Source organism: Pyrenophora tritici-repentis, chromosome 4 (genome assembly GCF_003171515.1).
Source record: "Pyrenophora tritici-repentis strain M4 chromosome 4, whole genome shotgun sequence".
Lineage (NCBI taxonomy): Eukaryota > Fungi > Ascomycota > Dothideomycetes > Pleosporales > Pleosporaceae > Pyrenophora > Pyrenophora tritici-repentis.
The window spans coordinates 1,254,385-1,276,550 of record NC_089393.1 but is presented as its reverse complement, the minus strand read 5'-3'; the positions used below and the strand labels follow the sequence as shown (position 1 = coordinate 1,276,550).

The following is a 22,166-nucleotide window of genomic DNA, read 5'->3' as shown; positions in this document are numbered from 1 at the left end:
TTTCTCCTCAGACATTGGGAATTCTCTCATACATGTATTCTTCGACATAAAAGATGAAGTTCCTAGTTTCCTTCGTCGCCGGGCTGCTGTCCGTCGGCTCCGTCACAGCGTCACCTTCCAGGGCATCTCTGAACAAGAGAGCAGTCTCAACCGATGGCTCATGTGGCGGATCTCAGGGCCTCACCTGCAAAGGATCATCATTCGGAGATTGTTGCTCACAATATGGCTATTGTGGATCCGCGACAGCATACGTGAGTGTTGTATCGGATACAGAGAGATTCGTGTACTAACTTTGACAGTGTGGAACTGGATGTCAGACAGGCTTCGGTACCTGTGCCAATAGCCCTAAGCCAAGCACTAGCAAACCATCTTCTATAGTCCCCTCTGCTACACCATCTGCGGCGCCTACACCGGTATCTGGGGATGCTCTGCAGTGTCTGAACGCCAAAGATGTTCCCTATAAGATGACGTCAGATGCCGCTTATACCGATCTTGCAAAGCCTTACAACCTACGTCTACCTTACAAGCCGGCTGTAATTGTGCTACCAATCACAAACCAGCATGTTCAAGATGCGGTGGTCTGTGCCGGTCAGGCCGGACTCAAGGTCCAGGCAAAGTCAGGAGGTCACTCATATGCCAGTTACAGTTCTGGCGGCAAAGACGGTTCTATGCAAATCAACTTGCAGTCCTTTCAAACTGTTGAGCTTGACAAGAGCACTGGTATCGCTGCAGTCGGTGGAGGTGTTCGTTTGGGCAATCTTGCTGATGGCATCTACACCCAAGGCAAGGCTGCTGTTGCTCAAGGAACCTGTCCAGGTGTCGGAGCCGGTGGACATTTCTTGCATGGTGGCTATGGGCATGCATCGCGTAATTGGGGCCTTGCTATGGACCAGATTGTTGGGGCTGACGTTGTGTTGGCAAACGGAACTCTCATCAAAACCGCACAGACCACCAACCCCGAAATCTGGTACGCTATTAGGGGCGCTGCTGATTCCTTTGGCATCGTAACCAAGCTGTACATCCAAACACATGCAGCTCCGGCCAGTATGACGTATTTCTCATTTGTTTTCAGCGGGATCCAAAACTCAAAGACCACATGGACAAACACCTTCCTGCACATCCAGGAATTCGCAAAGAACGCCACAGTAATCGATAACCGCATCTCCTTTGGCATCTACCTCGACAACGGCGGCTCATACAGTCTCTCCGGCGCCTTCTTCGGCTCCGTCGACGAATTCAACTCAAAAATCAAGCCCGAGCTCCTCCGCACCCTACCCAGTGCCACCGCAACCGTAAAGTCCATGGGCTGGTACGATTACACTGTCCTAGTATCTGGCAAAACCACCATCAAAGAACCCCTCACCGGCTACGACGAACACGAAGACTTCTTCGCTAAATCAGTCACCGTACCAGAATCCACCGGCCTCACAGCAACAACCCTCAACGCCCTCTACGACTACCTCAAGACCTCTGGCTCCGTCCAGTGGTACATCATCATCAACCTGTACGGCGGTCCCGGCTCCGCCATCAACGCCAAGGACCTCGATTTCGCCGCCTACAACGACCGCGAGAGTCTGTGGGTGCTGCAAAACTACGGCTATGGCGCCCAGTCGATTGACTTTGTCAATGGTATCAATAAGGCGATTATCGATGCCCAGCCGCAGACTATGTTTGGCGCGTATTTGAATTATGTGGATCCTAGTTATGATGCTGCGACTGCACACAAATTGTACTATGGCGACTATGTGTATGGGAAGCTGGCGAGCCTGAAGAAGAGGGTGGATCCTAAGAGTGTGTTTTGGAATCCGCAGGCTGTTGGTGCGTAGCATTGAGGAGTTTGTGTGTGTGTGTGAATAAAAGGCGTTGCTTTTATGTCATCTTTGAAATGAAATTGAAATGATTATGACAGTAATTTTGTTGCATATGACATTGAACAAAGGCAGCATCGTGAGACAGTAAGACAATGGTCCATTTGTTCCCTAGACGGTTCGATCTATATACTGGATATTCACATTGCCTCTCACGCTTTCGTGTGACGGGCCTCAGATTTTCCAGCATATAACGTGTCCGTGCGCGTGATGCGCGGATTCGCGTGATGCGCGGGGAACACCAAAACACGTCAAACCCCTTCACCTTCAACACACGTTAACTCCACCAATATGGACCCAATTCAAGCTGCGATTGAAGATATTGAAAATCTAGAGCCAGGAGAACAGTTCTCGTATACTAAAATTGCTGCTAAGCATGGTGTTGTGAGATCTACGTTGACCCGAAGGCACCAGGGCCAGACAAGCTCAGAAAGAGACAAGAACTTCAACCAGCAGAAACTCAACCCACAACAAGAGCTAGAGCTTGTGAGATATATCGAAAAGCTCACAAAGCGAGGCATTCCTCCTACACGAGAGATGATCAGGAATTTCTCATCAGAAGTAGCCCATCAGCAGCTCAGCGAGAGCTGGGTTACTCGCTTCATCAACCGACACGAGATCCATCTCATCTCAAAGTGGACCAGCGCCATGGATCGTACGCGCCACCTGGCTGATTCTGAGTCAAAGTATAGACTCTACTTCGAGCTGCTGCATCGAAAGATCACCGAATATCACCTAGAGGCTCGAGATATATACAATATGGATGAGAAGGGCTTCTTAATTGGCTTGATAGGCAGAAGTAAGAGGATATTCAGCAGGCGTCAATGGGAGAAGAAGGAGGTTCGAGCATCTCTCCAGGATGGATCACGCGAGTTTCTGACAGTCCTGGCCTGCTGCTGCGCTGATGGGAGCTCGCTGCCTCCAGCCCTTATCTACGCAGCTAAAAATGGAGCTATACGATCGAGTTGGGTAGAAGATATCAAGGCAGGAGAACATGAGGTCTTTGTCTCATCATCTCCAACAGGCTGGTCAAATGATAACGTAGGCCTAGCTTGGCTGGAGCAGGTGTTTGATCGCTCTACAAAGCAACGATCAGGTAGATGGAGATTGCTCATCCTTGATGGCCATGGATCTCACCTCACGATGGAGTTTATTAAGTACTGCGATCGCCATAGGATCCTCCTCATGATCCTTCCTCCCCATTCGACCCATACGCTCCAGCCGCTAGATGTAGTGCTGTTCAAGCCACTCTCTCAAGCCTACTCTAACGAGCTCACTAACCATCTCCATAAGGCTCAAGGCCTTATTCCAATCAAGAAAGGGGACTTCTTCCCGCTCTTCTGGAGCGCCTGGATATCCTCCTTCACAGAGAGCCTCATATTGAAGGCCTTCGAAGCCACTGGGATCTGGCCGATGGATGCCAACGTTATCCTTCGTAGATTTGCTAGCACGCCAGAAGCTGAGAGAAGCTCATCGTCAGGGCTCTCTGATCATGACTGGAGAAAGCTCGATCGGCTAGTACGAGCTGCTGTTAATGATAGCCATCAGTATGAGGCAAGAAAGCTGCGCTCAAGCGTTCACCATCTCTCTGTGCAGTATGAGCTTTTAAAGCATGAGAACGAGGGCTTAAAGGAGGCTCTTCAACATAAAAAGAAGCACAGGAAGAAGGGCAAAGCTCTTGACCTTCAACAGCGCCAGGAGTATCACGGTGGCTCTGTCTTCTGGTCTCCTCGCAAGCTGCGTGAGGCTCGAGCTAGAGAAGCAGTACGGGAGCGAGATGAGACGGAGGAGAAACTCCAAAAAGCACGGTCCAAGAAGCAGCGCGAGGAGGCTCGACTGCAGCGTCAAGATGAGCTCGAGGAGAGGCGTGTGGAGAGGCAGAGACTCAAGGAGATGAGGGAGCTTGAGCGAGCTGAGAAAGCAGCTGAACGCGCGCGCCAGAAGGAGGAGAGAGACGCTGCTAAAGCTATACAACTACCCCAAAAGGGAAAGAGGAGAGCTTCAGCAGCTACCTCATCGAACAACAAGCGTCAAAAACGCGTTGAGGCTGCTCGCGCTGGTGCTCAAGTTCAAGAAGAGCCTCCAGCTCCTCCATCAAAGCTCACATCACGTGGCCGCAACGTCAACCTCCCATCAAAATATAGATAGTACAAGTTGATCGCAAGCATCTAATTACTCCCCCTCTATAAATTCGTATAATAACAGCTTATATACGTGGCTTAATAGCTTCATTTTTGAAGTAGTGGATATGGTGTTCCCCGCGCATCACGCGAATCCGCGCATCACGCGCACGGACACGTTAAACAGCTCCTTCAGTACATCAGCACACCACACGTCAACACAAACAGAGCTCCTATTAGCTAAATAGCAGACTATTTCGTCGCCGAATAGCATTTTGTATGTACATGGAGCGGTTAGGCAATTGATTTATCTTTCTCTGCCTCAAGGCTGAAATAATGTACTAACAACTGCTGGTGTATTTTCTTCTTTCTCCTGCTCTTTTTATACCCCGTCAACAAGACAGCGGGTCCTTACATGACTTATGATACTGAAGAAACCAGTACCCCGGTGAACCCCCACTCAGGCAAACACAAAGCCCTTCCTCTCATCTGCAGGGTGCGTACAAAACTCTGCATCATGTGCGTAAGCTAGATAGCCGGGATTTGGCTTCACATCTAGCCAGCTTGTTTTCAGAAATAAATGGTTCAGTAGGTTTATCGCCAACAGCTCAATGCAGCTCAGCGGATCCCTCGGTCGCCTGATTAAGCTGTTAATCAGTTCTGATGCAAAGATTCTACAGACTTACGGAGCTAACGAGGAGGCAATTAAACTCCGATAGAGTCGCTAAAAATTGACTGCGGGGTACGAGCCTGGGCTGATAGTCGAGTGGTCTTGTTTTTCTTCTCTGGGTATAACTGCTGCGTGGTCCCTGGAGCTGAAAAAAATGAATGTGGCCGGATGATAGTTCCAATTGGTTGCGGTTGGTCAACGATCCAGAAGCGAATCGATTGAAGGGATATTGACTGGCTCAGGCGGCGACTCGGATGGAGATGGAGCGTAGTACAAGTTCTCCGGATGAGAGATACGCGCAGACATGGTAGACATGAAGGGAAGTGTGTATCTGAACCTGTTCTGCGGTCTCAGGTTGAGTTGAATAAGCAGATCCGCTTCCTTGATATGCTTGAGGATATCGCGGACGTCAGTACCCAGTTTGATACGACGGAGAATCTCAAAGGATTCGTTATCTGGCCTGGTACGGATCAGGCTGAACAACTCGGCATATGCCTCGTTCTCAGACTGTAGCGCATCGTACTTTCGCTTCAGGGCTTGTCCCTGTGTCTCGGTCGATCGAGCGGCATAGTGGCAGGATGTTGAGCGCCTGACGCATTCAAGACACACAGGCCTCTTGCCGTTACATTTGATTTTTCGGGCTCGACACTGATCGCATGCAGATGCGACGCGCTCGCGGGGTAATAGAGGAAGGGGCTCGTTGCGTGGCCGTGTAGCAGAAGGAAGAAGGGGTCTGAGGGGACGCATGGCCGCCGGGATACTAGGGATGTGAACCGAGCAGGGTCCAGAGGTATACATGTTTTAAATACACCGATCGTCGATTAACCCAAAAACGCAGTTGATATCTTAGATTCCTCCTAGTTATATGGCTGGCATAGCCAGTCTCGATGTTGATTGGGACACGGCAACTTGACCCGCCAATCAGCAGTCGGTATGAGGCTTGTAGCGGAACGTCACGTATTGCTAAGAAATCTTCCTCGCCTAGAACTCAACCCAAGTCTTACTGTTTCGTCTCGTAATACTGTCGTACTTCATTTGCGCTCAGCTGGAAGCATAGGCGACTGTTGGGTGTGGTCTCTGCACAGCGTTCACCGTCGAAGCAGTGCTCCTGCACTAGGTGTCCTACCTAACAGGGGCAAATCGGAGACGGCGCGGTACCATCTCGCGGAGTCGACCCGACCGGGATCATGGAGTCTTGCTCCAGATCGATGTAGTAGCAGATGCGAGATAGACGTTCCACCTCTGTGCTGTATGCAGTCGCACCTTGCAAGATTTCCATGCACGACATCGTACCGTACATGAATCCTACGATTCTGTGGCATGTCCTCGTCTCCACTACGACGGTTCCGTGCGGTCTCGGAGAGCCTCGATCGTAGCTAGCACTATGTTTGTCTGCCTGGGTAGAATGTGGGTAGAGTACCCGGGTACATACATCCTCAACGTGCATTGTGGACACCAACTAATGTCTTACAGATGGAGTGTGGGCTTGGCAACAGAGCACTAGCAGCGAGAAGGTGTTTGGAGTCGGCCGTGCCGCCCGGATCTGACTCGATAATGTACAACAAATGCAGTGAGCGACAGACGAAGGTTGATGGTAGAGGCACGCTGTTCGCCAAGATGCGTAAGCCGAGATTGTCACCTGATGCACGCTGATTGGCTGGCACACCTCTTCCGTGAAGCCACGCAGGGCATCTTAGATGTGCATTGCATGCGACTTGCTAGTATTGGATAGATTAAAAGCATGTTTTGCTTGGGTATCGGCCCGTGCACATTCATCGGTGAGAAAAGTCCCTCACACCCGCAAGCGGCGTGTCATAGATTTACCTAAGTAGTGAACAGAACCACCTCACCACCTTAAAAGTGAAGAATCCTGACATCACCATGTTAGCACTTTCCTATTGTAGAATCAGCCAACACTGTTAATGGTGTGCACATGTATTTATTCTAGAGCAGTACTAATACATTTGCTTTTCTTAAGTCTGGCCTTCTGCTACTTCAGCCTCTCCCGACTCTCCCGAATAACTGAGTCATTCACCAACTCCTCCATCTTATCTTTGGTACTTTTATCGTCATGCATGTGTAATGGAATTGGGAATTGATAAAAATCGGGATTTTCTTCCCAATCCAATCGGGATCCATGATACCCGGGTTTAAATGCCGAGTCGAGTCCTGTATTATACCGTTGGCTGTAAATAAAAAAGCTACCCACTTGAAAGCTAGTAAGATACCCTCTTTCTGGGTGTAGTACCCTGGTGAATGCACTTATGAGAAGATACGACCCTGGCTTTCACAAAGGCTCCATCCTGGATGTTACGAATAGTCAAGACTTGATATGGACATCTGGCCGAGATGTAGTGATGACTGATTCAGACTCCATATCAAGGTGAGTAACACACATGAACTGCACGGATGTATGCATGCCGAAACATGCCGTCCCGATAGCCCCTGCATTCGTTCACTAGAATTAGATTCTCTTGTAATACTAAAAGGTCCCATGAGATGGAAGGTAACAAAATTTCATTGTAACTCAAAGCTCAACTCTGCCTCATCATGATACCTACCCACAAACTCCATGAGAATTTCATGTCTTTGCCTTGCCATCTCCCTCCCAGACGCCGTCTTCATTATGCCCGCTAGCCTATACAATTTTTCCTCGAAATGATCAATAGTCCTTCCCATGGGTAGGTCCGGCATCTTTGCTGCTCCAAAAGAAAAGGTGCGTGCTATTCCCACTGCGCCAATAGCATCCAACCGATCCGCGTCTTGGACAATGGCTAGTTCAGGATGTTGCTCAAGGCACAGGGCAACACCTTGTGGGTTGCTGGCTTCGTGGCTGTATGATACGTGTTTGACAATGGTTTGAACTTTTAGGGCTAGCTCTTTGGATGCGCCATGATGGAGGAGGGTGTTGGCGATTTGGTGCTCGACGTCTTCGCCTGGTTTTGCGTATTTGTGATCGCCTACGTCGTGCAGAGCTGCAGCGAGGAACATGGCGGTGGTGTCGTAGCTGGCTGAAGGATCGGCCTTGAGTTCTGCCTGGTGGATTCGGTTGGTGTTGGAGAGGACGCGTAGGATGTGTTGGTAATCGTGTGAGTTGTCGTAGTTGGACATGTACTGGTGGACAAAGCCATTGATTGATGCAAAGAGTCGTTTGTCCTCTTCTCTGATGGGTAGTCGAGGAACGGGCAGCTGGTCCAAGTCGTTGCTCGGCATTGTGTAGAGACTCTAGGTGGACGCCTTGAGGGTATTTGAACTTTGACGTGATACTGAAGTCGTCTTCTGCTTGCAGGTGACTTTGATGTGGGATGAAGACAGAAGGTGAATAGGCAACAGGGAGAGAATGAGTACGAGAGGCGTCCGAAACAAAGAGGGTTTTGTATTGCTTGAGCGGTGTATGCTCGCACAGGTATCTCGGTACTGTGACGTGTCGTGTTTTTCCTTTTACGCGCAGTCACATGCTAGGTGCGTTATTAGTGAGCAACGCCGGCCTGGATGGTGGCATGTAGCAGAGGTATGCGAAAGGTAAATGCCCATGATCTGCGAGCAATTGCATCATGGCAGGTGTGTGTAGGCAAGAAACGTCACAGCCTACACGTCACTGGCTGGAATGAGAACGTCACTGACAATGTAGCTAGAAAGAGAGCAGGTAGCTACTGCTGCAACTAAATCAGCCATGTTGAGGTTATCTTGTGTGTCCAAAGCAGATACGTCGGCATGCCGACGTGGACGCGCCGCATCCGGGGTAGTCAGGGACTCAGGGTAACTTAGTGACTGAGCCGGACGTGCCTCGGTACTTGGTAAGTTAGTGCGCGTCAGACAGACGCACCTGCACCATCTCACCCTCGTCCATCGCTCCTATCTACACGTGCATATCTCAACACGGGCACGTACACGTCGCAAACCCGCCCGAAGTCAGCGCATTTGCTGACGCGACTACGGCCATGTACAAGCAAGCGACGCAGAAGACGGGCGAGGTGTTCTCGATGCCCCCGAAGTGGCTGGGCATGTACTCAGACTTCATCACGAAGAACAGCAGCGCGGTGACGCAGATTGAGTCAGCGCTGCGATCGCTAACCTACATCATCCCTGGTACGTAAATGGCAAGAAGGTTATTTTTGGCGGCCCGCTAACAACTGTAGGACGCTTCCGGGAATCCGAGATCGCATCCGAGTCCTGTACGTTTCGCACCCAACTACGGCGACTATTGCATCTAACAAAGTCTCAGTACACAGCGGCGTCCAGGTTCTCTCCCTCTACCATGACTCTCTCCTTTCCAAGGCTATGGCGCAAATGCCGGGGGCGCGACGACAACCCCTCACCCCGCATCACCGATATACAAAGTTCTGGACCCAAAGCTCTCCGACGTACAAGCGGATCGCCATCGTACTCCAGATGATTCAGTATACCGAGCTGCTGTGGGAGATGGCGGCCAAGAGAAAGGGCGAGAAGGTCCGGTGGCGCGTGGTAGTGTTGCTGGAGGTGGTAAAGGCAGTATGCCGACTGTTGCTGCTACGCTTGACAAACTCGAGACCACTTCTCTCTCCGCCGCTCCCCCAAAGAGAAATCGACCCTAGCTCGCTGGAGGAATCGTCAGCATCGGCCGACGGGATGGATACACCACCCAGTGAGCGATCAGTCGAGGCAGAGAACTGGACAATGCCCAGGACAGGCCTCTCCATGCCGAGCCTACCAGACTCTTCGGATATTTCTAGCTACCTCCTTTCCAAGGTTCTCACGGCGGACGATATCAAGCCACCCAAGGCCCTGCTACACCGAGTGAGTGGAAAGGGTGAGATTGCGGAGACATTGTACATTCTGCGACCGGTCGTATACGCTCTGGCTATGCAACACTTTAGCGGCGACAGGAAGAGCTGGCGGCCATGGCTTGTCGGTTTCAGCATGGAATATGGGGCAAGGCAACTGGCAAAGAAGGACTTCCAAGAGCGACTAGCCGGAGGACTGCGAGGCTTGACAGGACTAGAGAAGGAGGAGCTGCGGAAGCGGGGCTGGTCCCTAGGCTGGTGGGTCATGCGCGGCGCTTTCTACGAGAACATCACCAAGTAAGTCCTCGCGTACTCCCCCTATGTCGGTTTATGCTAACGGTGAATAGGGCTTGGATACACTCGATAACCGGAAAGCTAAAGGGCAAGCTCCTTCTCGACATGGTCGGTGGTGTCATTGAAGACTACGAGTACCTCTGGGACCAGTACTACTTCCCGACCGCCACTTTATAATTTTTATTATTTTTGTATACGGGTCTTCTCGGTCCAACGCGGTAATGTTTGACAATGGGGTCCTCGGTGTTGATGTCTCAATTGAGACGACGTGAACGAACAGATTTTATAAGGCGGCGCCTTTACTTTCAAACTTGCAGAGCGCTATTTGTATTATACTTTCGTTAGATACCAATGATTAACTGTTCTACATGTGACAGTCTTGATATGTGCAATGCGTGAATTCGGGGGATACTGACGTCGCTCGCTGACTGCTCGGTGTGTGGGCCAGAGCTCCGGAGCGCTAGCTCAGCATCGCCAGTCCCGAAAGCTTCGATGACCATTGCAGAGCCGCATCAACAACAACAACCACACACCACCCGCCGTCCAACAGAGTCCGTCACCGCCGCCTCATCTTGAACAATTCACATTCTCCTCGGCGATCGGACACACATCATCAACATGCCCGCCACCACAGCAGAGACGCTGTCGCTCGTGACCCGCAATGTCTCGGTCGCGCCGCTCGTACTCCTCTCGGCAGCAGATCACTATGGCCGACAAGCCAAGGGCACCAAGAGGAGAGTAGTTGGTGTACTACTTGGACAGAACGACGGCAAGAACGTACGCGTGTCCAACAGCTTCGCGGGTGTGTAGCCCCTCCATTGTCTAGTTTGCCGCCTGCGCAGCACAACTGGGGCAAGCGACGTATGCAAGAGCTGACAGGCCGCAGTACCATTCGAAGAAGATGAAAAAGACCCCTCGGTATGGTTTCTGGACCACAACTACGTCGAATCGATGAACGACATGTTCAAGAAGGTCAACGCGCGGGAGAAGCTCATCGGTTGGTATCACACAGGCCCCAAACTACGGGCGTCCGACTTGGAAGTCAACGAGCTATTCAAGCGGTACACACCTAACCCACTGCTCGTCATTATTGACGTTCAGCCAAAGGAAGTCGGCGTACCAACAGATGCGTACTTTGCGGTAGAAGAGATCAAGGATGTGAGTGCACCTGCCCTGGCCCTGTTACATAACAATGGCCCTGGCAGCGAGAAAGACAACTAGTTCGGGAACTAACAAGACGTCCAGGACGGCACAACCACCTCCAAGACTTTCGTACACACACCCTCAATAATCGAGGCTGAAGAGGCCGAGGAGATTGGTGTAGAGCACCTCCTGCGTGATATCCGTGATGTCGCTGTTGGCACTCTCTCTACACGCATAACCTCGCAACTACAGTCACTCCAAGGCCTACATCTACGGTTACGAGACATTGGACAATACCTCCAAAAGGTCCTTGACGAAGACCTACCCGTCAACCACGCCATTCTCGGAAACCTCCAGGACGTCTTCAACCTCCTACCCAACCTCTCCACACCCAAGGCCGCACCAGTCGGCGGCGCAACCAACGGCGTCGGTGCCTCGGCAGGCCAGGCAGGCGCTGTTGACAATGGCGAGCTTGCGCGTGCCATGAGCATCAAGACGAATGACCAGCTCATGGCCATCTACCTCTCGAGTTTGATTCGCGCCATCACCGCTTTCCACGACCTAATTGAGAACAAGATTCAGAACAAGCAGCAAGCGGAGGACAAGGAGGCCAAGAAAGAAGAGGCCAAGGAGGGTGACAAGGAGAAGAAGGATGAAAAGACCAATGGTGAGGTCAAGGAGGGAGAAAAGGGCAAAGAAAAGGCCAAGGAGGAGCCCAAGAAGAAGGGCTGAAGGAGCAAGGAGACATGGGGATAGAGCATGTGACCAGGACGCACCTTCTGGCAAAGACCGTGTACTATACCACACTTGAGGGCTTGGGAAGAGACATGGGCAACTTCGTTTTGCATGACCCTGGCATTTGTGTAATAACGGCATGATAGATACGAAATACCAAGAACATGACAGCAGTTGGCGGATATCCGGACATGCCAAAGGTATGATTACTGACTCGTCACAGCATACCTATAGATACATGACGGACCGAAATGAGTCTGTTATCCATACTCAACAAGTGCTGTCTCTCAGTCTCCCCATCCAGCAGCCCATCCGGCAGCTTCCTCGACACTAACAGTCTTTTCTTCCACAAACCCTCCAAATAGACCACTGCATCTCTCGGCAAGAACACATGCCAAGAGGTGTTTGCAAATAGGTGGCATGCCGTCACCCAAGCTTATACCACCAAATAACCAGGCAGTGTCGCCGGCCTCCTCTGTCGAATCACTTCCGTCCGCTTCGTTTTGGGTGTCGTATGATGAGACCGACACCTCGTTGTTCGTCGCAGGGAAGGCAGCAAATGCAAAAGCAGGACAAGAGCAGTTCCAAGCTTGCAGGCGGACCTCGTAGCAGGTCTTCGATTCGTACGAGGTACTAAAGCGGGAGGAGCGTTGTTGAGCCGATGCGACGTAGTATACTATGTCATTGCTGTAAGTGGTATCCGGTGCAGCCCGTATGGTGACATCTGGCGGTCCCTCGTCTTGCGCGGACGTGTCTAGTGCATGATTCGTCGCCTCGTGCATGTTTGAGGCCTCATGAATTGCTGGCGCGTTACGAGTTTCTGCATCTCTCATAGGCGCGTCACGGCTGTGGGTTGCTTCCCCGGTGCCTTGCATGTGCATGTCTGCAGCCTCTCGCTGGGTCTCATTCGCATGTGCATTGCGCTGTGAGGAGTCGCAGATGCGGTGTCGAGTGACAAGGCATCGGTCAAGCAGATCCAAGGCTGGGACGAACTCGTTGGGGAAAAGGACCTGCAAGGCGAGCAGCTGTTTCTTCACCGCATCGGATACGTTACCGAGGGGATTCTCCTCGGCGGCGGTAACTTCCCCAGACCGCGGCGTTACTGTGGGGAGGGAATTGAGCAGTCGGGTTACGAAGAGGCGGTGGGTATGCACAGCTGGCGAGGACATGGCAAATTGCAATGACCATGCATGTTGTGTTGCTCTGCCAGCGCTGACGATGACGTAGTTGGAGACAGTCGAGTAGGGTTGAGGAAGCAGCGACTGTGGGTTCTACTGCAATCCATGCTGTTTCGATAATTTCCTAACAAAGTAAGGCCGACTTAGCATGCTTATCCCCCACGTGAAATGCAATCGCGAATCGATCGATGTGCAACTCGATGCGCCATCACGCGATTGAATGGTGATGGTCGAATGTCGACATGGTTGCCCCGAGGACAAATTGGACATCGGCATTACTTTGATCTCATGATCTTAATGCTGTGGAGGTGTGTGGTAGGATACGAGTGGGCCGACGTCTTCTTCACTCTACTGTACTCAGCAGGTCAAGGATGGCATGCGTCATGACCGGGCAATTCTGCCGTGCTACTCTACCGTACATATCTCGCCATATCGAATCTGGCGCAATCAGTCTTTCCGAGGTTGGCTGGCGCGCCGTCAAGCCCGTCTTCTGTTGCTTGCAGCCCGAATAGTGCTGACAAGTTCCTGCTTATGGCAAGGCGAGCAGTAAGTTATGCAGGGCGTGCCTGTCTTACGGCTGACGGTGACGCAATTAACAAAGTGGATATGAAAGGACTATGCCAATGTCTCTCTTCCCAAAGCCATGAAACAAGGTCCTGCGGCCCCCATTGTTAGACCGGCAGGTTACAAGCATGGCGGATGCAGGGTCTCAAGGGGTTGCATGTGGTGAAGGACAGGGCAGCAAACGACAGGGTCATCTGCTTGCATTGGCCTATCGGCTGACCAGCTGGCGTGTGGATCTGGACGCGTAGATCGCTATACCCGCGCTGCACATGGCCAGGCCTGTCTGGGACCAAGCTCGCGAAGAGAGCGATTGATGCTCTTGCGACATGAATTGCAATTGAGTTGTTGTCGATGGGACGAAGCTTGAATCGCGCCACCATGGAAACACACAAAGTGTAATCGAGTCAGGCAAAGAGTCAGGGCAATTAGCGCTTAGCCCGCGGAAACCCTCTTCGGCATCGGTCTGGGCCGCCCAGGTCGGCTGAAGAGGTGAGGGGTACGACGGAAGCGATGCCCTTTGGATAGTAAGAAAGATGACGACTTCTGGGCAGAATCGGCAATTGTCGGTGTTATGATAGCAATAGTGCTAATTGCGGGCGGCAGCAGCGCTCGCAAAAGCAATGGTGCAATCGGCATCTTGGGCTCGCAACGGATGTGGAGAAGCTGGATAGGGCAATTCCCCTCCCCCACAGCTACGATAACGACGATAAGACACAAGCTGGGATGTCTGAAACAAGATCCCAACTAAGCACAAAGATGGTGTCTTGCCATAGCTGCCCCGTGAGCGGCTTCGTGTTGAGAGTGTGTGCGAGCCATCCAGCGAGGCAGGGATGGCGCCGTAGATGACCTGGACGTTTTGTCCACCTGAGCCCGGACACTTTCACATGCAAGACAGCCAGCCAGACCATGTGGTCGATGATGGGGAAAGGGAAGGCAATTGCGGGAGCACGCTGCAGCAGTGGGACGAATTGATGCAGCAGTGGCCTTCTACCCGCTGCAAGACATGAAAATGCCCTGAACCTTGTAGTTGGGGTTGGGGTAGTGGTAGTGGCGGTCACTCCAGTCGCTTTGATAGTAGAGGCTGTTCGCTCAATTCACGTCACAAGACCACGGATGGGAACCATGGCTACGCATTGCGATGAGCACGTACGCGGTACCCGCCGCCGACGGATAGATGGGGGCACTGCGGTGTGTCAGGTCAGATGCATGCCATGACCCCTCAGTTAGTCCGCCACTGGGGCAAGGCAGTGGGAATTGGGCGGGCGACGCCGTCGATGGGCCATGCTGGACTGAAAGGAAAGTGGAATCTGTCAGGTCGGCGGTCAGACTGCGGCCAGGGCAGCGTAGTAGGTAGGACCAGCCACCAGCCAGGCTCTGGATGACGGATGCGGTGACTCGATACTAACTATAGTAGTTTGGGAGATTGTGAATTGGGGACCTGTGTAGGTAGGCACCCGCAGCCATTGGGCGCTGCTGTGACACGTTGGCTGCTGGCAGCATGGCCCAATGGCGCGCCGACAGTCAACAGCAAGGTCAATGGGAGGGCAATGGGGCGCAATGGGAGCAGGAAACGTGTTGGCAGAGATCCAAGGTTTGTACAGTACTGTATACGACGTCGAGAATTGCATGGGATGAGGTACAGTTCACGTCTGCACTCTGCAACTCCGGGCACCGCTGGCGCCGACACACTAGGCCTTGTTGGCGCTGGATCGAAGCGATGCATCGCGGGCGGTCGAAGCATTGGCATTGGCATTGTCTAGAGAGGCACTGGCACTGCGCAGTGACTCGATCAAAGCCCGCGCGCGTTCGCTGACTGCTATTGTGAGTGAGTCCGCCTCACCGGTCGCATTGCAATTGGCCGCCGCGCGCCCTTTCGTCTGCCTTCGACTCACTTCTTGGCCGCCCGCATTCGTCAGCTTGCCGGCCGCGCGCAACAGGCGCGCTCTCTCCATATTGATGATGCCCGGCCTGGGGGAGTGGGAGGATCAAAGGCCTGGCACGCGCCAACCGCACACCCTCTTTGTCTGGTTCGCTAGCACATGGGCGCCAGTGTGTCTCAAAGCGAGAGTCACGTAGTCCTTGTTCGCATGCTGTAGCCTGCTGAAACCGCTGCGAGCTATAACTCGCCCGCCCACCCCATCTGTTTCGGGACGATTGGGGTCGCCCAGTACACCTTGTCCTATCTCCGCATTGCCAACTCTTGTCGACTGCTTGCTAATTGACTGTTCCGACGCCCGCATAAGTAACCTGGTCCAACTGTTCGGTCGGTTTCCACGGTCACGTTCGCAACACAGTCATCACAGCACCTGACGATATAAGTGTGGCGAAGTCATCCATCATCGCTACCACAAACACTCATACACCCACAACCATTCTTCGCCATACCAACGCTCCACTCTCCACTCACAACTGCTGCCCACACCCATTCAATCATCATCGCTACCGCCAACACGCATAGCTTTTCAAAAGGGCAAACTTTCCCAACAGCCGACGCAATGGCAAACTCGCCCTATAAGACACCCCCGAGCAATCGCCTCGCCGTCTCTTCGCTCCTCTCCCCCCCAGAAATGAAGCGATCCGAGTCATTTGGCTCTTCAATTGCAACCACGTTCTCTGCCTCTTCCTTCTCCTCGTTCAATTCGGCTCCATTGAAGCCTTCCATGGACACGGCCATGCTGCAAGCACAGGCACCAGCACACCGCATCGCCTACGCGTCCCCACCAATCTCGCCCTACGACACACAGTCACAAAAGGAGAACATGGAGTCTGCAGAAGAGCACTGCACACGCGACCCTCAGCTATTCGGCTTTCGCGACGCTCCCGCTCCCATTGCACAGGTGCCATTGTTCCCTCAGGAGTCGGCTGACTCTGCCTCGCAAGATGCAATTACCGTGCACATGAACTCGCAAGACTATGCTCGACTACAGAGCAAGCCAAGCCGCGCAGACTACGAGCTGGCCGTCTCCTTCCGCTCCAATGTCTTCGCCCTAGCCACCAAGGATCCACGAGGCTGGTGGGCGCAAGAGCGCAAGTACGACAATTACTACGGCAAACCCACGGGCGTACAGAAGCCATCCGCCCTCAAGAAGCTCGCTCCCGCACCATCCTCCCGAGTCCGCCAACCCAAGGTCGCCGTTCCACGGTTGCCTGCTCGCGCACCTCGCGCACCACCAAAGGTTAAGCGTACGCCTCCCACACAGGTCTATGACTCATTCGAAACCACGCCCAAGTCGACCTCTCCCAAGCCTGCGCGGCCAGCCACTAACCGCGACGACTCGGACTACAATGCGCTTCCGGATTATTCGCCACCCCTGGAGACGCTGCCCAAGGGCAACGCCAAAATCCTCAAGGCTGAATGGAAGGGCCAGGCGCTCTCGCTCGCCGACGACCCCGATCGCGACTTGTTGCACGAGGCTGAGCTGAACCTCGCCGGCACACTCCGCCTCAACTGCGCCACTTACCTCGCCAGCAAACGCCGCATTTTCCAGGCGCGCATCGAGGCTTTGAGAATCGGCAAGGAGTTCCGCAAGACGGATGCCCAACAGGCATGCAAGATTGACGTCAACAAGGCCAGCAAACTCTGGCAATCGTACGACCGCGTCGGCTGGTTCAACCCCGACTACTTCCGCCAGTACCTTTGAGTCGTCTCGCTTTCTCAGCCTCACACAAGGCTGACGGCAACTTTCTCTTCTTAACATGGCATTTGTTTCTCTTTGGTTACGATGCATCAATTTGCGCACAGCATCTAGCGGACCCATGCAAGGGACCGTTTTCTTTGGATAAGACTGACACGAGCATATGAGCTACATGGTCGTCCTCTCTATGAATGACGAAAGGCGTTTCTTATCGATAGGCTCTTGTTGTAGGCATGGATAGGAGTCGAGGTTTGATTTAGGTTTAGGTTTCGGTTTCCTTCACGGCGTTTGTTTTACCATTTCTGTTGTCTAACGGCATGCGATACCCCCCAGCTCACACGAATGAACACTCCGAGATCCGCTCCTACAAGGACTTTGTCGCCGCAATTGCAGGCTTTCTTTCATTTTTGGTAGTATAGACCAGAATACATTATTTTATCATATTCCATGTTCGTATGGGCTGCATTGATTAGGATCGCTCCCGCTTGCACGGTTCCCAGGTATATGATGCCCATGGGGCAGTGGGTGCAAGTGGAAGGGCCATCAAGGGGCAACACGAAGCACAGATGATGCGCATCCAGGACTGATCACCAAAGTCCGTCTTAGTAACTATCCAAACGTGAAGCCCCATGGCAAACCCTGGTGGCGGTTGTCCGCGCAATCATGTCCGCCGCTGGCCGCCGGATCAGGGTCTCGGGGACAAGCGGGGATGTGTTCAGTAAGCTCCGCAGGCCTGCAGGGCGTGGCGCGGCCGTTCTGTCACTAATTTGGGAAGACGGCTTGGGCAACCTCAAACCGCGCGTTCTCACCACCTCTCACGACTAACGACTGACGATTGCATACTCGCCCACAAACGACGCCGCCGACTCGCGCGGAATTTCTACAATGTCGCGCACACAGCAGGGCGACACGGCCGACTCGATAACCAGCCAGGACCCAGCCCGCGATGAGCCGAAGAAAGCGAAGAGCAGGAGGCCACCAAGTGAGGCGACCTGAGGCGACTGCGCGCAAATAGCGAAGATGCTAATGGCATATAGATACCGCGTTTAGACAGCAGCGCTTGAAAGCATGGCAGTACGTCGGACAGTCTTTAGGACGGAAGCACCGACTAACAGCGCAACAGACCCATCTTAACTCCGAAGACGGTCCTCCCACTGTTCTTCATTGTCGGAGTTATATTCGCACCCATCGGCGGTCTGCTCCTGTATGCTAGCGCTCAGGTACGTGTCCCTGACGTCGTGTCTGGCTGTAGCCGACTAACTGTCCTACCAGGTCCAGGAGATCTCCATCGACTACACCAACTGCAACACGACGGCGCCCCAGGCAAGATTAGACTATGACCCGAGTCAAGGAAACGACCTAGAGCCAATTCCTGCAAGCCGAGTGTCGGCCAAGTTCAGCCAGAGTATGAAGACGGCGCCCCAGTGGGGCTGGGCAAGGGAACAATACAACTTCTCCTCGGGCGTCACCCAGGATACCAGCGTCTGCATCCTCAGCATTGACATTCCGAACGATATCAAGCCGCCGATCCTCTTTTACTACCGTCTCACAAACTTCTATCAAAACCATCGTCGATACGTCAAGTCTGTCGATATCCAGCAGTTGAAGGGCAACGTCCGGACCGCCGACGATCTCAACTCTGGCGATTGCACTCCCCTAGCCGTGGCCCCGAATGGAAAGCCCTACTACCCCTGTGGCCTCATTGCCAATTCCATGTTCAACGATACTTTTGGTCAGCTGACCCTGGACAACGCGGTGCAGGATGCAAACGGCAACGAAATCAACTTCTACAACATGACGGTCGCGGGTACTTCTTGGGCTCACGAGGGGGATCTTTACGGAAAGACAAAGTACAAACCGAGCGAAGTTGTCCCTCCACCAAACTGGCAGGAACAATACCCCAATGGAACCTATGGTGATTCGCTGCCTGATCTGCACACTTGGGAGCAATTTCAGGTCTGGATGAGGACTGCTGGACTGCCCACCTTCAGCAAACTGTACCAGCGCAATGATAATGACGTGTTGCGACAGGGTACTTACCGTCTGAAGATCTATGACCGTATGCTGATTCTGATTATATCTTGCACACGTAAGCTGACCTGTTCTAGGCTACCCCGTTGAGAAGTACAAGGGCACCAAGTCCATCCTCATCTCGACTCGCACCGTCATGGGTGGCAAGAACCCGTTCCTCGGCATTGCGTACCTTGTCGTGGGCGGCATCTGCCTTTTGTTAGGCGCCGTATTTCTCGCCGCACATCTCATCAAGCCCAGGTCAGTCTATTTGACTCTCAAATACCACCACACTGCTGACATGGCGACAGGAAACTCGGTGATCACACCTACCTCACCTGGAATAACGACCAGCCCAGTACGGCTACGACCACTGGTCGAGCGGGCGGCGCATGAATATGACCATTGCCTAGAGCGTCTTGCTTACCTCGTCAGCTCCTTTTTGTCGCTATTTCTGAAGTGTAGTCTGGATTCACAGTACTGTATGTATATCACAAGTCTTAGGAGGCCCGGAGTTTAGGTGTTCGAGGGCGAGACTAGAATAGTCTGTTCTCTTGGTATTATGCAATTTATCACGTTCAATACTCCACTTTGCTGACCTAGATTTGCATTGACGGCGCCGGTGAACTATTGACCAACAGGTGCTCAAGACACGTTTTATGCAACGACCGGATGCATACACGTGGACCTTGTCCAAGATGTTGGGTAGTTCATTGATCAAGTCCAGATGGGAGAATCTGAAACCCAGGAATCTAGACCCGACTTGTTGGCGGAGGATATAAGTCTGTCTATTTAACCTCAAGTTGCGCAAGGCAGGAACAGGATCAAAACATTCATTCTGACAGCGGGGCAACTACAGACACAATACCACAGTACCTATCCTTGGCAAAACAGATACTTACATTCCACACTACACCCAATTCACGACCATGCGCTCAGTACTCCTCCTTGCTTCGTCGCTTGGCCTCCTAGCCGCGGCAAGCGACCCCAAGCCCTTTGACTGTGGCACCAACACTGAGCATGCATCTGAAGACTTTCTAAAGAAGATCCAAGCCCTCCATGACAAGAGCCAATCTGGATCGCCTGCAGCGCGCGCAGCCCTCGCAGCCCGCGATGCCGCCGCCACAGGCCCCATAAACGTCGACGCAGTCTTCCACATCGTAGCCACAAGCGCCGCCAAATCCAGCATAACAAACGACATGCCATCAGCGCAGCTCACGGCCCTAAACACGGCCTACAAACCCTACAACATCCAATTCAACCTTATCAACGTAACCTGGACCACAAACGACACATGGGCTATTGGCGCCAACACCGCCGATGACCTAGCCATGAAGCAGAACCTGCGCCAGGGCAGCTACGATACACTAAACCTTTACTTCCAAACCGACCTCAGCGGCGGCGTCCTCGGCCGCTGCACGCTCCTCTCATCCATTGCAAACGGCAAATCAGACCCCACCGTCTACGCAAACGACGGCTGCAACATCAACGCCCACACCATGCCCATGGGCACCCTAAACGGCTACAACAGCGGTATGACAGCCGTCCACGAAACAGGTCACTGGATGGGTTTGCTACACACGTTTGAAGGATATAGTTGTACCGGTCCCGGTGATTATATCGATGATACGCCCCAGGAGAGTACGGCGACGGATGGGTGCCCCATCAATCCGAATAAGGTTAGTTGTCCCGGAAATGGGGATGGTGGGGATCCAATTCATAATTATATGGATTATAGTGTTGATAGTTGCTATGAGGGGTTTACACAAGATCAGGTTACTAGGATGAGGCGTATGTGGGGGATGTATAGGAGTGGGAATTAGGGGGTGGTAGTAGTATGAGGAGGAGGGGGGTTTTGTGGTGACTGTTCTGTTCTGTTTGGTGCGCTCGCTGTCTTTACGCTCGCTTTTTGGGTGGTTTATGCGATGGATTTTGTTGATTTTCTGCTTCTGTTTCTGTGGAATTATTCGTTTATATGTTGATAGAAATGTGGGGGTTTTTTTTTCATTTACTAAATTGTACCACACTGTATCCTCGCTTCTGTATCGTTTTAGTAATAGAGAAAAGTCTTCCTTCTTATCAACCTTCACACTGCCATATAATTAGTATGATAGACGTTCACGTCGCACGCACAAGTGCGGATTGTAGCATTGCATTAACAAAACATCCCATTGCATTCATTCGCACCCTTCCTTATCCCCGACAAGAAACCTAAATTTAGGGCGCTGTTTACTATTCACGATTCTACAACACAATTAACACTCCGCCCGTACTTACACCAAAAATCCGCAATACATCTATAATACATGCACCCATCATCTATGATCCATCTCCACACACCTCCCCTCCGCTCTCGTAACCATCGCCGCCCTACCCTACCTTGTACAACCACACACAAAAATAACCCACGTGGCCAGCCAAAAAGTCTACACTTTGGTGTCTCACTGCGTAGAATGCGGGCTAGATTTTCCGCCAGGTCTAGATTCTGGATTTCATGCGAGAACTAATAGATCTGGACCGTCATTGAAATGTCTTGGGAAACCGATGAATATGGGTTTGGGCTGGGGTGTTGGGGAAAGGAAAGTTGTGTGTAAAGGAGTGGACTTTGTTCCGCATGCGGTAGCAACGAAAGAGCGACGAGTAAGTGCTGGTGTGGTGTATATGTTTGATACATGCATGTGTGGTAGGAGTAGTGGCAGCGACTGCGACTGCTAGCAATGAAAAGATGCAGGAGAGCACCGGGTGAAATAGAAATTACATCAGCTTTTGGGTGTGGTGTAAGTATTCTCAGTGGTGTTCTGGTATGCGGTCTACGGTACGGTATCCACATCGCACGCATCCCGAATAACGATAAACCTACGAGGACTCCGAACTTCTTATCCTGATTTTATTGGCGACACCGAGACAGGTACGTAAAGGTCATACTTAATGTACTGCGGGGGTTGTATGATTGCAAAATCACAACGAAGACGATATTTACACTGAAAACAGCGGCGGCTGTTCCTATCCAAAATCAATATCAATTTATTCCTAGGAACTACACCTCCTCCCAAAAAACCCCCTTCCTACGAATATTCCTACATTCCGACAAAAGTTCCACACCAACCCACGCACCACAGTCTCCCCCTCTGGGGCAAACCCAACGCCAACATGACAAATTCCGCCTCGCCGAAATCCCACCAGAAG

The 22,166-nt window shown here is 52.3% G+C and overlaps 10 protein-coding genes across 10 annotated transcripts; 7 read left to right on the top strand and 3 right to left on the bottom strand.

Moving 5' to 3' along the window:
• Positions 1-53: 53 nt before the first annotated feature.
• PtrM4_092610 (GlcD, FAD/FMN-containing dehydrogenase) lies at positions 54-1,826 on the top strand (the record flags this gene model as incomplete). Its single annotated transcript, XM_066107008.1, has 2 exons — positions 54-251; positions 300-1,826. 2 exons carry the CDS (start codon positions 54-56, stop codon positions 1,824-1,826), a joined length of 1,725 nt encoding a protein of 574 aa, XP_065962676.1.
• Positions 1,827-2,159: 333 nt separating this feature from the next.
• On the top strand, positions 2,160-4,016 carry PtrM4_092600 (uncharacterized protein; the record flags this gene model as incomplete). The annotated part of the gene is made up of 1 exon (XM_066107007.1): positions 2,160-4,016. The coding sequence occupies one exon, from the start codon at positions 2,160-2,162 to the stop codon at positions 4,014-4,016; it is 1,857 nt and encodes a 618-aa protein (XP_065962675.1).
• An 837-nt stretch (positions 4,017-4,853) lies between these two features.
• Positions 4,854-5,405, bottom strand: PtrM4_092590 (Zn-clus domain containing protein; the record flags this gene model as incomplete). Its single annotated transcript, XM_001934314.2, has 1 exon — positions 4,854-5,405. One exon carries the CDS (start codon positions 5,403-5,405, stop codon positions 4,854-4,856), a length of 552 nt encoding a protein of 183 aa, XP_001934349.2.
• Positions 5,406-7,175: 1,770 nt separating this feature from the next.
• On the bottom strand, positions 7,176-7,871 carry PtrM4_092580 (HD superfamily hydrolase; the record flags this gene model as incomplete). Its single annotated transcript, XM_001934315.2, has 1 exon — positions 7,176-7,871. One exon carries the CDS (start codon positions 7,869-7,871, stop codon positions 7,176-7,178), a length of 696 nt encoding a protein of 231 aa, XP_001934350.2.
• A 728-nt stretch (positions 7,872-8,599) lies between these two features.
• PtrM4_092570 (peroxisomal membrane protein pex16) lies at positions 8,600-9,892 on the top strand (the record flags this gene model as incomplete). Its single annotated transcript, XM_001934316.1, has 4 exons — positions 8,600-8,747; positions 8,798-8,833; positions 8,884-9,718; positions 9,769-9,892. 4 exons carry the CDS (start codon positions 8,600-8,602, stop codon positions 9,890-9,892), a joined length of 1,143 nt encoding a protein of 380 aa, XP_001934351.1.
• A 441-nt stretch (positions 9,893-10,333) lies between these two features.
• Positions 10,334-11,590, top strand: PtrM4_092560 (metal-dependent protease PAD1/JAB1 superfamily; the record flags this gene model as incomplete). Its single annotated transcript, XM_001934317.1, has 3 exons — positions 10,334-10,517; positions 10,602-10,873; positions 10,961-11,590. The coding sequence occupies 3 exons, from the start codon at positions 10,334-10,336 to the stop codon at positions 11,588-11,590; spliced, it is 1,086 nt and encodes a 361-aa protein (XP_001934352.1).
• Positions 11,591-11,880: 290 nt separating this feature from the next.
• Positions 11,881-12,762, bottom strand: PtrM4_092550 (uncharacterized protein; the record flags this gene model as incomplete). The annotated part of the gene is made up of 1 exon (XM_001934318.2): positions 11,881-12,762. One exon carries the CDS (start codon positions 12,760-12,762, stop codon positions 11,881-11,883), a length of 882 nt encoding a protein of 293 aa, XP_001934353.1.
• Positions 12,763-15,830: 3,068 nt separating this feature from the next.
• On the top strand, positions 15,831-16,976 carry PtrM4_092540 (SWIRM domain-containing protein FUN19; the record flags this gene model as incomplete). Its single annotated transcript, XM_001934320.2, has 1 exon — positions 15,831-16,976. The coding sequence occupies one exon, from the start codon at positions 15,831-15,833 to the stop codon at positions 16,974-16,976; it is 1,146 nt and encodes a 381-aa protein (XP_001934355.1).
• An 879-nt stretch (positions 16,977-17,855) lies between these two features.
• On the top strand, positions 17,856-19,376 carry PtrM4_092530 (CDC50, Cell cycle control protein; the record flags this gene model as incomplete). The annotated part of the gene is made up of 6 exons (XM_066107006.1): positions 17,856-17,952; positions 18,008-18,044; positions 18,094-18,190; positions 18,243-19,029; positions 19,079-19,241; positions 19,292-19,376. The coding sequence occupies 6 exons, from the start codon at positions 17,856-17,858 to the stop codon at positions 19,374-19,376; spliced, it is 1,266 nt and encodes a 421-aa protein (XP_065962674.1).
• A 533-nt stretch (positions 19,377-19,909) lies between these two features.
• On the top strand, positions 19,910-20,724 carry PtrM4_092520 (uncharacterized protein; the record flags this gene model as incomplete). Its single annotated transcript, XM_001934322.2, has 2 exons — positions 19,910-20,659; positions 20,719-20,724. The coding sequence occupies 2 exons, from the start codon at positions 19,910-19,912 to the stop codon at positions 20,722-20,724; spliced, it is 756 nt and encodes a 251-aa protein (XP_001934357.2).
• Between the last annotated feature and the right edge of the window lie 1,442 nt (positions 20,725-22,166).